This window comes from Pezoporus flaviventris, unplaced genomic scaffold (assembly GCF_033815535.1).
Source record: "Pezoporus flaviventris isolate CSIRO_AGI_PZ_B2104156 unplaced genomic scaffold, CSIRO_AGI_Pfla_v1 ptg000007l, whole genome shotgun sequence".
NCBI classification, from domain to species: Eukaryota; Metazoa; Chordata; class Aves; order Psittaciformes; family Psittacidae; genus Pezoporus; species Pezoporus flaviventris.
Genome location: NW_026892555.1, coordinates 51,835,758 through 51,850,151, shown reverse-complemented (window position 1 = coordinate 51,850,151; position 14,394 = coordinate 51,835,758). Strand labels below are relative to the sequence as shown.

Below are 14,394 nucleotides of genomic sequence, written 5' to 3'. Positions count from 1 at the left end.
TATGCAGAATGCAGCCAGGCTAATAAACCTTAATAGGAAGCAGGAATGTTCTAAATTGCTTGAGTACAAGGCCTTACACAAAGTATTTCTGAAAACTGTCAGACTGCTGCTTCTGGTGACCACTTATCTTACGGGAAGTCTAACCCTCATGTGATACAAAATACTTGCTATGCCAATAATTTCAAACTGGTTTAAGGTGGTTTATATAGCTTGATTTAGTCCCAGGAACTCATTGCAGCTTCTTTAGTTGCTGGTGCTTATTTAGTAACACTATTGAAAAACTACATCATGATGATGGAAGATGAAGTCAAACCTCTTGATCTCTTCACAGAAGTAATCTCATTAACTGCAATGCTATATTCTCACTAGAAAGGCAAGTCAGATTTTAAAAGATCTATTTCAAAGCAATTTCAAAAGTACAAATTTCAAACACAAATTAACACTGCAAATTCTAAGCCTAATGCTGCTGAGAGAAGTCTCACTGTATAAATCTCACAGGTTTTGTACAACTGAGCTCGTCAAAGGTAAGTTCTTAAACGCGTTATTAAAGAGTGAGATTTGGGCCTCATATACTGTTAGTACTTGAAACAAAATTCAATCTTTGAAAAATTCTGAAGATGCTCAAAACCACTGGTACACAAGAAAAACTGAGGTTCCTTAAGAACTACAAAACCAACAAAGTTTTTCGAACATAGCCATCCTTTCTTTTATTCTTTTTAACAATTATCAAAACCTACTGTTTTTCCTGGTCTTTGCTTAGTGCTAACCCCAAGACATGAGGAAGTCCCTGACTAAAATTTAATACAGGAAATTGTATATCCCAAATTTTATTTCTTTTCAGGGTAGATCCAGGAATACCCAGGATATACAGAATCTCTTATGAAATTTCAGAACAGATAATTCCACTGAGTTCAGCCATTGTACAAGCAACAGAAAAAGCATCATCTAGAATTGGAAATAATGAGACAATCAGATCACCATTATTAAGTTATGACATTCAAAAATAAACTTCACCTACAAAAAAAAAAAAAAGAAGAAGTGATCAGGAGAAGCATTTGAAGGACTTGGGACAGCAGGAATGATACAAAATTTTGAATGTAATAGAGACTGGAAAAAGGTAAAACAACAGCTGTTTCAGTAATGTCTTTGCTCTTCTGCAGAAGAAAAGGATGGACAGAAAAAAGCTCAGTTATCCTTGTTATTTTTAAAGGAGTCTGTTCTTGATGTCTGACTGTCTTGCTCATTCGAATACACACTGTTATGTGCTGCACAGTGGGAAACGCTGGGTCCCATGGATTTTCCATGACTGAGAAATGAGGAATATTTTAAAAACCATTTGCACCTTTCTTCTAACTTCCAAAAAAAAAAAAAGGATAAGAAAAGAAAAAACTTACATCTCCCATTTAAATTGTGTGTGTCCATGAAAGAGAAAGCTTCGTCACAGTTGGTGCCTTGCTCGTTGTAGCTTTTATCCATTGAATTCACCATCACTGTCATTTCCTGCCGTGTACTACTCAATGTCTCTTTCCGCTTTTTAGCCAATTTTCTTGAGGAATGAATGTTGAGGAAAAAAAGAAAAGAAAAAAACATTCAGTGAGCAAACATAATCTTCATGTTTCTTAGATCAGTACTGTACTTTGTAACCACATTATTAAGTAACATTTAAAATTTTTGTCGCATTTCTAGAGACTTAAATTGATTTCGCACTCACATCTTTTGATGGCATCTAATAATCGTGTGATAGTTGCCAATGCCCTGATTTATGGTGAACAGCACTTTAATCCTCTAGATGACCACTGAATTAAAGGGGACTACTTAGAATCATAGAATCATAGAATAATTAGGGTTGGAAAGGACCTTAAGATCATCTAGTTCCAACCCCCCTGCCGTGGGCAGGGACACCTTACGCTAAATCATATCACCCAAGGCCTCGTCCAACCTGGTCTTGAACACTGCCAGGGATGGAGCATTCACAGCCTCCCTGGGCAACCCATTCCAGTGCCTCACCACCTTAACAGGAAAGAATTTCCTTCTTATATCCAATCTAAACTTCCCCTGTTTAAGTTTTAACCCGTTACCCCTTGTCCTATCTCTACAGTCCCTAATGAAGAGTCCCTCTCCAGCATCCCTATAGGACCCCTTCAGATACTGGAAGGCTGCTATGAGGTCTCCATGCAGCCTTCTCTTCTCCAGGCTGAACAGCCCCAACTTTCTCAGCCTATCTTCATACAGGAGGTGCTCCAGTCCCCTGATCATCCTCGTGGCCCTTCTCTGGACTTGTTCCAACAGTTCCATGTCCTTTTTATGTTGAGGACACCAGAACTGCACACAGTTCTCCAGGTGAGGTCTCTTGGATACAAAGGTGATGTGAGCTACTCTATCAGAGGCTATCTCAGTTTATATCCATAAATAAAAATTATAAGAGAGAAGATTTTGATGGAATTGACAAATCAGTAATGATTTTCACCTCGTGTAGAATTGTCTGGAGCTGTTTCATTGAGACACCATATAATACAGCTAACTGGTTTATATCATACTGTACAGTTTGATTTCTCAACACACTTTGTACAAGTAAGTGGCATTTTAAATTGAATTGCATTTCTGAAGACTATTTTCTGTCACTCCTCATTTCAGGAGAATTAGTCACAATAGTTAGTTGCTTCTTAGCAGCAGTGGTCTGTCTGAGGCAAGATCTTGATTCTGATACTGTTATAGTGATTCATTAAGCTATAGAACTGCTTTAGATGCATGTATCTCTTGTTTCCACATCTGTCTAAACTAAAATCTCACTCTGTCTCCCCCAGAGTTATTCTTAGCTACCATCAAAAAATAACATGTCCAAAACTTGATTTTTATTTCAGCATCTGTGAGATGCCTGTGATCCTGGTGATGGTGGGCTCTATACCCATTTGTCTTGTATCCCTGGCCTGTGGTTCTGTCTTAGACCAAGCCCTTCTCCTTGCTCGGTCTTGCAAGCAGCCTTCATTTAAATTTTCCAGATTCCATCTGTGTAGTATTTTCAAGGTATGGGTTCTATACAGAAGTAACTCCTCCATAGACTTTGATCTTCTCATATATGTTCATTCAATGACTTTTCCTCTGTGGAAAACATAATGAGCCAGCTCATATCCATCCAACAGATGTTTTAGCTATCTTCAACTAGAAACTACAGGACCTTATTATCTCATGTTTCCTCCTTCTTCTAGAGGTCTACTGCATCAAGCATAACCAACTTGTGCTAACTCTCAAAGCCATTTTCTTTGTCAACTAGATTTTAAAGCAGGCACATACTTGTCTTCCCTCACATTGCATGGGAGGAGCTTTTTGTAAACCTTACCAATAATTCACTGCTCTGTTTCAAATCACTGCCTGCAGACACACTTTGCGAAGTACTGATATTACTGCTCACTAAGCTGATCAGTATTGCTTTGAGTTTCCCCATGTTCCCCACCTACCTACCTCCCTGTTGTCTCTTACCTCATATTCACTAAGCCAGGAGACTGCAGTATAGAGTGGTCTTCCCTTGCCCATCAGTGGAATTGTGAGTACTCTCTATTCACAAAACCTTTAATCGCTGCCAGTGTCACAAGCTCAGCAATTTATCTAAGAACTCTTGCATGTGAACAATGTACTAATGAAGAGGTAACAAATCTTCCTAAACAGCTTTTCAGAGAAAAGTTACTAGAGAATTGCCCTGGGTAACATTATAGTGATACTGATCCATATCTGAAAATCTATGATATGGTAGAATATATGATACCAGTCCCTCAATGAGATTGCAGAAAAACACCATGCGCTGCAGGGTGCACATCTCAAGCATCTCCTGTTACATGTTTTATTTTACAGTAAAAATGGAATCCTTTCCAAAGAAAACCAGAGTTCTTGCTTATTACACCAACAACATGAAGCTCGAATTTTATAAAAAGACAGCTAATTTTCTTAAAGAAATTACACCAACATTTTCTCATTTCCTTAATTTTTGGTTTTGGTCCCATAGTACAGCTACAGCAGATTGTTTTTATGACACTAACAACTGTACAGGACTTCTCAATCTGAATCTAATTCTGGAAATAGGTCTTGTGGGAAAAATTCAAACCTGAAACAACTGTTACAGGAAGAGAGCGATACCATCCAGACTTTTGTACTGTGAACAAAAACACCCAGTGGACTCAGTCAAGTAAATTTTAGCAGAATATAAAATTTTTTACATCTGCACTTTTCAGATATTGCTGAAAGTGTTGCAGTGCTGCAGCCTCTGCAAGTCATCCGTTCCTTGGATCTCTCAATCCCTGGGAGACTCTAGCTATACAAGATTTAAGAAATGTGTAAAACCATAGTACTTCACATCACCATCACCACTCACGCTCTTAGACTTGAAGTAAATTTGGGGGAAAAAAAGACTTAAATATTTGATCATCTTCACTCAGAGAAAAGACTACTAGCTATTCTCTGATGTTTCCACCTTCTTAAAGGAAAAGAGATCTACAACCAGAGTTAAAAATAAAACAGATGGAAGCTCCCAGATGATTACCTAGGATGAAATTCTTGACGGAGGGAAAGCAAAATGCTTACCACCCAAACACTGTTACCATCACTATGTGAGGAAAGAGAATATACCATATTAGTCTCAGAAAAGAGAAGCCTGATATTCAGAACAACCTCAAGACTGGCTAGGAACTGTTGGTATTTTAAGACACAAGAAATGTCAAGAAGTGAGCTGGTGTAATGCTAAAAATACAGGAAAATATAGGGCAGAAAAACATATAGACACCTCCTCAAAAATTGTGTGAGATTTTGGGTATTGTTTACTCTGTTTTGTTACAAATATTCATAAAATCAGCCTAAGAAAATAGTTAGCTAGAGGCTTCATCACAATCTGTCCCCAGTTTTGTCTGCCACCGTGAAACTCTTAAATGCTGCATTTCTCCTATGCAGTCCCTTCTAGTTGAAAGGATCACCTTATAAAGCTTCTTCACACCTGACTCAACACCTCTCCAAAAATCTTTCTCTGTGATTTCTCCCTCAAATCCTCCAACAGAACAACACCAATAACTAAGATCAGCCTCTATTTGGTTCATTTCTCACCTGCTTACCTGTATCAAGTTTCTCTCTCCTGTCTTGACTTTAGTAACAACCTCTTTGGGACCTAGCTTGCCTTTTACGCTTGTGTTTGTAAAGCACTAGGCATAAAGCACAAGGCACAATGGGATACTACTATAGTTAGAGAAAGTAAATAGTAAGAATAAAAATAAAAAATAATAAATGGTGACTAGACTGATGCCTGGAATTAACTTAGGCTCTGAAAGGAATGTGCCTTCCATTTTAATTTAGAAACAATAAGTAAAGCATAATTAGGAATTTAGTGAGAAAAGCATATTTATTTGAATCAGGCAAAAGCACTCACTTCCTTCTTCACAATTCCAAAATGAGTGGTATTCTCCTTTTTGTATCAGTATGCCTCCTTTCTTCCAAGCAAAGAAAGGAAAAACAAGATGCTGTTACTTTCCACAGCTCCAGAAACACATTAACAGTGTGATATATAAATGCAGTGAGATGAAATTTGTAATAGTATTGCTAAAGGGATTTCACTATTTTTTTCCTTTAATTAATTCTATGAACTATTTCACTTACTGTAAGTTTAAATAAAATATCTTCTTCTTTCCTACATACATATTGTTTCAAATTTTACTTCTCTGTTTGTGAACAGTTTCAGACGAAGAAAGGATTAGGGGCTTTAATGCAAGCCTCTGGTGTGGTGCAGTTGTAGTTAACGAAAGCTTTCAATATTTTGATCACCACATGCCTGAAAGAATATAAACTACAATCAGAAAGATCCTTCATAAAATAACAGTTGTTTAAAAAGATAAAAAACACCAAGGGTAGAACTAAATAATCCTCAAAAGAGATACATTACTAGTGGGCATTCTACAAAAGTGCATGTTGGGATGTATATTATTCGCCATGCACTGATTTAGGAAATGGCTGAACAACATTGCTGTCCACAATGTTTTTGGACAACAATTTTTAATGTATAGTAAAAATCAGAAATAGAGTGGAAAAAGTTACAAATTTATCTCATGACGTAGAGTGACTGTATATTCGCTTAAGAAGGAAAATCAGTGTTGACAGATATGAAGTAATGCATATGGGAAAAAAAAATCCTAACTATATACACACAGTACGAGGTCTATATGACTTTATAAACAATTGAGGAAAGAAATCTGGTAGTACTGTGTGCAGTTCTGGTGTTCTCAACATAAAAAGCACATGGAGCAGTTGGAGCAAGTCCAGAGGAGGGCCACGAAGATGGTAAGGGGACCAGAGCACCTCCTGTATGAAGACAGGCTGAGAAAGTTGGGGCTGTTCAGCCTGGAGAAGAGAAGGCTGTGTGGAGACCTCATAGCAGCCTTCCAGTATCTGAAGGGGGCCTATAGGGATGCTGGGGAGGGACTCTTCATTAGGGACTGTAGAGATAGGACAAGGGGTAACGGGTTAAAACTCAATCAGGGGAAGTTTAGATTGGATATAAGGAGGAAATTCTTTCCTGTTAGGGTGGTGAGGCACTGGAATGGGTTGCCCAGGGAGGCTGGGAATGCTCCATCCCTGGCAGTGTTCAGGACCAGGCTGGACGAGGCCTTGGGTGACACGGTTTAGTGTGAGGTGTCCCTGCCCACAGCAGGGGGGTTGGAACTAGATGATCTTAAGGTCCTTTCCAACCCTAACTATTCTATGATTCTATGATTCTAAACAAGTTTTAAACAAGTTTTAGGAACCTGAATATTGAATCCAATCAAAATGGTAAATTTCTTCAGGTGATATAACTATCATTATAATTAAATAATACTTTTATTATACTTTATATTTCTTATCAAAACAGCAACAGACTGCACTGAACCCTTTCTATCTTCCCTGAATTGAATGAGATACAAATATGAAGCAATTGAAATCAAGTGGGGAAGTGCAATAAACAAGGTATGGCATTAGTGATAGCAAACTTGTCATTCAATTTCATATTTATACGCTTTATATTGGAATGTAATATGCTCAAGAATGCAATTTCACAGTGACACTAAACTGTGTACTGTCAACACTCTATCAGACAGAAATAAAGTTAGGAGAAGCATTTTTAAAGGCGCTACATTTTGCAGCAAGGAGTAGCAAACACTTAATAAAATGCTTTACAAGTTGTCCCTACTTCAGGAACTAGCATTTCTAGAGAACAACAGGGAAAAGTAATTATCAAGAGAATTAAAAAAGAAAAAACTAGGCAGGATCCCACTGAATTGTGTTGTTCCTTGCTTAGGACCTCTTAGTATGTGAACCTATATTAGATTATAAAATTACTCTTTGTCCTAAGACGTCCAACATGGATTTCATATTGACATCCCAACAAAGTAAAGCTACACCAGTACGGAAGAGATTATGAATATTTGACTATAGGTGAGGGTGAGTACACCCTTTCTTTTACCTGACTTTATAAAGTGGTGGTTTATTGTTATTTCTTTAAGATACCTTCTCTTTGTTTTAATTACGAACTTCCTGCTTCAGAGCAAGTGCTCATTATTAATTTCATTTTTATCGTGCTCTTGCATTCTTTGATAAAGACAAAAGAATGAATTTTAAAAAAACGCTGCGATGCTGCTTGAATTTGAAAACAGTGTTCCTGATACCACAGGATTTCATTTCCCTGCTTTCATTCACTGTGTCTTTCATTTCTGCCACAGAGACTTTACAAGCACTTTCAGTAACACCAAAAGCAGTACTGCAGGACCAAGAGGGCATCCCACTGCTAGCAGGACTAGATAGAAAGGGAGAAGGAGAAAGGAATAAGAGTAAAAAGGGGAAAGGAAGATTCACTTACACAACTACAAGAATTGATTTTAAAATCAGTACAAACTTATTAAATGAATGTGGAGGTTAATGAAAAATGGTTTTGATTTATATCAGCATAAACAAAACCAGCTTTGATTTTCTGTGCTTTTTACTTGCCTTTTTACTCACTACATATTAGAACTTCAATGGTCTTTTTTTTTGCACTTAATTGTTATTTATAGTAGGTTGGTTCATTAGCATCACATGAGATGAAAGCAAAAAAGAAAAGTTATTTGGCTCCATCCTGTTCTCAAAATATCAGAAATAGCTCACAGTTAAAACAGCATAACTTGAGATAGAGTAGATCAAGAAAGAGATAGAAAATATGCAGGGAAATGGGAAATAAGGAAAGGATAATAGAGAAATACAGCATAGCTGCCATTACAGACACAGCTCACTTACCCTTACTGCTAAGTGTTATTTCTTGAATTTAGGTATTCAACACATGCTTTGAGGTTTGGTTATAGCGACATCATTTAAAACTCTGCCTATTTGTTCTCAGCTTCTGCTTTACATGGACTCCATCAGGTTATCTGAGTTTCTGCAAGTGAGGGTTATAGCACCAAACCCAAGAACATTTTAGGTCAAAAGAGGCATCACACTGAGAGATTTTCTTTGCTGATGCAAAGTGGCTGAGGGGAAACACTGATGACTGACTGTGTGAAAAAAACGGAGCTACATGGTGTGTCAGATTAACGTAACAACATTTATTTGAAATGGGCTGACTCTTGTCTTAAATTTGTGGTTACAGTTTAGTTCTTGTCTGTCCACCTGGGAAGACCTCAGTGCATTTTACCATGATTGACAGGATCTTCAGGGAAGGCTTTAGGCTATGGCAGTGAAAAGGAATTTGAGAAGCTTTGGCAAAAGTATATGTCTGCAAAGCTCCTGGCTGCACTATTTCCGGCTCCTGGTCTTTAGAAAAATGCACTCACACACTTTGAAAAAAAAAAATCTAACATCCCCCTGCCTCTCCAACAGAAGAATAAACCAGTAATGAGATGTGAACAGCAATATTTTTTAAAATTTACTATTATCTAATTTTGACCACGACCTTGATCTGCGGTGAGTTAAGAATCAGACAATAAAATGCCCCATTCTACTCTACTGAATTAAGAAAGGAAAAATTAAAAGCCACAAAATTTCTGAATTTGCTTCAAAATTTAACAACTTGGCAATATGAATTTAAATTTGTGTTTTGATTCTTATGATCCCTAAATTAATCAAGAAATAACGAATACAATCTTTAATTGACCTATAGGTCCTCTGAATTGTAAGGGTGTATAGGAAAAATACACAGAATATTAACACTTGATTTTTTTTTTCACCCCCAAATGAATTAAAAGGCAAATGCTTATGAATCTGTTCAGTTCACTAAAGACTCAGCCAACTGATTTACTTAGATTAGAGCAGTCATGTGGAAGAAACTACTTGCAGGATGAGGATCAGGGTGGCACTTAGAACACAGGAGAGTCCAAAGTATGACAAAACCTTCACAAGCACTGGGAGGAACTCAGCAGCCCACCTGGAATGCTTGAAGGCCAAAGATCACAGACTGACAATAAACTGCTATGTGCTTGTCCTCCCTTTCAAGGAAGAAAGGAGGACAGCTGGACATTTAAGAGGTCTGTTATAATGAGAACTGCAGGGGTCCAGAGCAGTTTGGAGTAGCTAAAACAGTGTAGGGAGATGAGGGATGAAATGACTGCATTATACAAGAAAAAAAAAATAATAAAAAATCCCTAAAGTCCTTGACATAGGAGCAGACCAGCACCCAGGTCTCTCTCTCTCTCCGCTGACTAACCCAGAAAGTCAAACTCTCTGATCTGGTTAGTCTTGAATTACTCTCTCCAAAGCAGTGTATTTTTAAAGGCTTTGGAAAGTTCTTCCTATGAAAAACCATGTATAACTAACCAAGAGATTAGGACCTCCTGATAGGAAAGGAAATGGACTTATTTAAATATTACCTGACTAGGAAATTGAACCTGGATCATTCTTGATTGACAGTCCTGACTGAGTAGATACTGAAAGAGGCTTGCTTGTTCAGCCTGGAGAAGAGGAGGCTTTCAGGGGATCTTACTGCAGTTATTAATTATGTAATGGAAGACTATAGAGACAGAACTAGACTCTACACACATGGTGAAAGGATAAGACACACTAGACACAAGTTGCAGCTCAGGAAATCCCTATTAGATCTAAGTAAAATTTTGTCACCATCAGGGTAGTCAAACAGTGGAGCAGGTGCTAAGAGAAGTGGGATCTTCATCTTTGGAGGTTCTCAAAACCCTGCTGAACAATGTCCTGAGCAACCTGATTTAGTTTAAATCTGCTTTATAGTGGGAGATTAGAACACAAGATCTCTAACGGTCCCTTTTGATCCAAATTATTCTAGGATTCCCATTAAATGTCCTGGTAATAGGTTTGTTGGTTTTGGGTTTGTTGGCTTTGTGATTTGGATTTGGTTTGGGTTTTGGTTGTTTTTTTGGGGGGGGTTTGCTTTTTTTTTTTTTTTTAATAAAAGGAAGCTGCAGGGATTTAAAGGATTACAGATTTAGAACAAAATTCTCAACTGTGCCTCTTCTCTGGAATAGTAATGCACCTCAGAGGCACATTCAGAATCAATATAGTATAATACTAGCAAAATTACATACAGTCAAATAATTAAATACAATGATAGATATAGATTCCTTTTATTTACTTATTTCATTTTTTAACCACCTTTTTCTGCCACATGTCCTAAACCACCTTTCTAACTTAAGGAGCAAAGCTGGCATAAATATTTTTAGCAATAAAGCTTTTTCACTACAGAGCTATTTATATTCAAGTTATATTCATATTGAAATGCATAATGAGAATGTGATAATTTTTCATGAAAAAAGACAAATTCTATTTTGATTTTCTAATATGGTATAATAATATACACATTCTCATTTTTATGAAGATGAAATGTTCCATTTTCCATTGTGTTTGTTTTGTATTAATTTGTGGCACATTAATTGTACATAAATGTAAAATGACATTACACTACTTTGCATGCTTTCTATTGCCCTATTTCAACATTATTGAAATGAAGCATTTGAAGTGTCTGAAGAGATCCTTTTCTGAAACGTATGGTCACAGGAAAATTCCACACCTGACCTTTCCTTTTGCCTGAGGATACTTTTTTCCCCACAAAAGGAAATTTCATTTTCTTAGCTAAATCTATTAAGAACAGTAAATGAAATTCTATACAGAACTTGGGATTTCTCTTTTGTTAGCATATATGCCATTTTACTTATCTATAGTTAACAAGAATATCTATGTTCTTTTATATGCAAATGAATATGCATACATGACTTCATTTTAAGTGATAAGACTTAAAAGAAACAATTCAGATGAATGAAAGATGTGTATGAGCTCACGGAGATATATGTTCCCTTCATAGTATTGTCTAGATGGGTATTAAAGTCTCTGCATATGGTACAAGAACACCATATTTATAACATATTGTTTAAGATATATTTTGCATTTGACTTTGCAAGTCTTCTCCTTTGTCTCAACAGCTTTTCTTTTTCTTCTTTTCCCCCATTATATCATATGATCTGAATAAAGAACTAAACAGACAACACTGGGGCCTACTCAGGAGGAGGTAGCTGTGTGATGTGCAGTGCCAGACAGCATGAATATGAAAGCTTTTCACAGGAATACATTCACAACAGATTTTGAAATTCTCTTCCTGAAACTAATTAACATTTTAGAAAAGGCTGGCTAATGATGAAAGAAAACACCTTCTTATCCCATAGCTGTCAGTTTTAAATAAAGCCTCAAACTCCAATGGGTGGTGTGCACCACAGGTGCCCAGAATCCCTCTGCTTTCACAAACCGAGACAAGAGACAGTGTTAAATTGATGTAAATTTGTTCTGGGATGATTTCCCCACACCAAATTTTCCCCACATTTTCAGAGGTGTTCTCAGCATGAGAAATTACAGAGCTGTATGGCAGATGTACCTATTATATGGTAGTTTCATCCTCCTCTCTGCCCATTAGCCTCTCTCTTTGAGATTCACTATAATATTCTAAACTCCTTAAGCTTGGCCAGGGAAATGCCTTTCCTTAAAAGTAAATCTGCCACATAAGCATTTCCTTCCACAAATGGAAAATCCCTAGCCCCACAGTGCATCACTACCTGAGGTATGGGACAGGTATTTCCTGCATGAAATAACTTGTCACTCTCATTGAAGTTTGTCTTGCAAGTCTCAGTGGAGGAAACAAACTCCCAGGTTTCTAATGAGTCTAACAGTTACTTATAGGCTTGCATAGGCTCAAGTTAATAGAATGCAATAGTAACTGTGGCAGTTTTAAATGTAGGAAATACCTTCTGCTCAAGCCATTTAGGTCTTTGCACACATCTCTTTCTCACTGGACACAAACTAAGGCATTCGGCTTTATCAGTATAAGGGCATACAACACAGTCAAAATAAATTGCTTAATGTTCTCCAAAACATTCCTTAAAGGAATCCTTAGCATATTTGCTATTTAAATGTATGCAAATATGTTGCACATATTGTATATATTATATACATACACATATATATGTAAATACATAAGTAAGTATATGTAGTGGTGTAGTGCAGAACCAAAAGCAAAGGTTTTGTTAGGCTTAATCTAACACAACTCATCCATTGGCTTGCTGCTCCCCAGTAACAGAACACAGAACAGCAAAAGGCTTTTTGCTGTTGAAAAATTCCACTGCGTTGGTACAGGTGTTCTGGTAGATGGATTAAGTATCTTCACCTAGCTCTGGCAGCAGAGTCCTGCACTGGGAGGTACTTCTTCACAAGACTGCACTCCTTACTCAGACTGACTTTCAAACCACAGTCCTACACTTTGTACTTAAATAGATAATTTTTGACTCTCTGCATCCCAGTACAGGCAGCAGCCTGTACAACATATTTCCTAGTGTTGGTACTGAGCATTCACAAACTCATATACAATTTTTTTTTTCTGCACTACCTATGCACCATCATGCATCTTTCACTTTTTCAAGCAATTTTCTCCTTCAAGACACTGTAATATTCAATACACCTCATCAGTTCAAAACAACTGCACAGGGTTTTTAATCAGCTTTTTAGAGGAGTCTTTTTTTTTTTCTTCCACAAGAACAACTCTGCCTCAACAAAAGTCACTGACTAAAAACTCAGAATAGGCAATACTCAGTCATGTAAGAAAGAAACTAATGTTTTCCTAAGGGGGTGCTGAAATTGGGCCATCCCCTTAAGGCAGATAGAATAACTAGTGGGATGCATGAAGATACACCCGGAGCATAGTGTTCTTGGTAGTACACTAATTTAATAGCGTTCTGTGATCACTGAGGGAAGGAAGGCATTAAGCAGTGGTTCTTTAGTAGCATGCAGCTTGTAAACCATTCAAGTGCTCTCCCAAGCCCTGGGTATATCATCTAATTGGCAGTGGAAGTGCAGTGGCAGATGGACTGCTGATAATCCAAAGCCATGACTACAGGAGGATGCAGCCCAGCTGAGATCTTGTGAGGCTGATACTATTTGGTCAGTTTAAGATGCAGCTGCACCCTCAATCCAATCTTATGCCACAGAGAGGAATGGGGCTTCTGGGAGAAACTGTTATCTGTTCCCTTTATAAACAGATAATGAAGTTGTCCAGTCCCCTGCTTCTCTCTTAGCAGGTATGTGTATTGGGGTCTTATGTTCTATATTCAATGGCTCATTATGAACATGATAATATGAGGCTTGTCTAGCAAGGGCTCATCCACTTAAGGGGCTCTTTATACCACTATGGAAAGGGCAGCTGATACAGCTGCACACCATGTTGGCTTTAGATGAAAACATTTTAAATATATGTATTTAGATCCTTTCAATTCTAATTCTGACAAGCTTGAACCTATAAACACCAAAGGCTTTCTTAAGAAAGAGAGGTGTGAAGGAAAGCTTTTCTAAATCTTTCTAATACAGTTTCATCTGGAAAAAAAAAAAATCAGTGTTATAGCCACAATAACTTTAACATTTGAGAAGAATGTTAATTAGTAATTGCACATAATATGGGATTTTCATCAATCAAACTTTGGAATCAAAAGTTTTGCATGGAACCATGCTACCTTTGAGTCTACATCTCTCTCACAGAAAAACAAAGAGAAAATGAATGCCTTGTGCTTTTTCCCAAATCTAATTCTAAATTCTGTGAAAATACTTTGTTTTAAAGACAGAAAGACACCATTTACCCTTGCAAAAGGAAAAATCTGAAACTTCTGAAGAGAGCTTGCATGACATAATTCCTTTTCAGCACACAGAATAAAAGCCACAAATGATGTCATAGTCCTTCCCCAATGAAATCATCTAAGAATACTATATGTATTAACATGAGTTGCTACGCACTGTGCTGTTCTTCAGAAGGCAAGAACCCCAAACAACTAAAATACTACTACATCAATAAAAATGTCAGTCAGCTGAAATTTGCAATTTAACACAGATAATAATAGCTGCTGTTCTTACAGTGCATAGTGCAGTACT

The 14,394-nt window shown here is 37.2% G+C and overlaps 1 protein-coding gene across 12 annotated transcripts in view; it reads right to left on the bottom strand.

Annotated features, from left to right (window-relative positions):
- Positions 1-14,394, bottom strand: part of PTPRM (protein tyrosine phosphatase receptor type M) — a 472,285-nt gene that overhangs the window by 97,843 nt on the left and 360,048 nt on the right. For all 12 annotated transcript variants that reach the window (XM_061448768.1, XM_061448769.1, XM_061448772.1 and 9 more), the window contains one exon: positions 1,395-1,546. In XM_061448768.1, the coding sequence (XP_061304752.1) occupies positions 1,395-1,546 (152 nt within the window). The remainder of the gene's footprint in view (positions 1-1,394; positions 1,547-14,394) is intronic.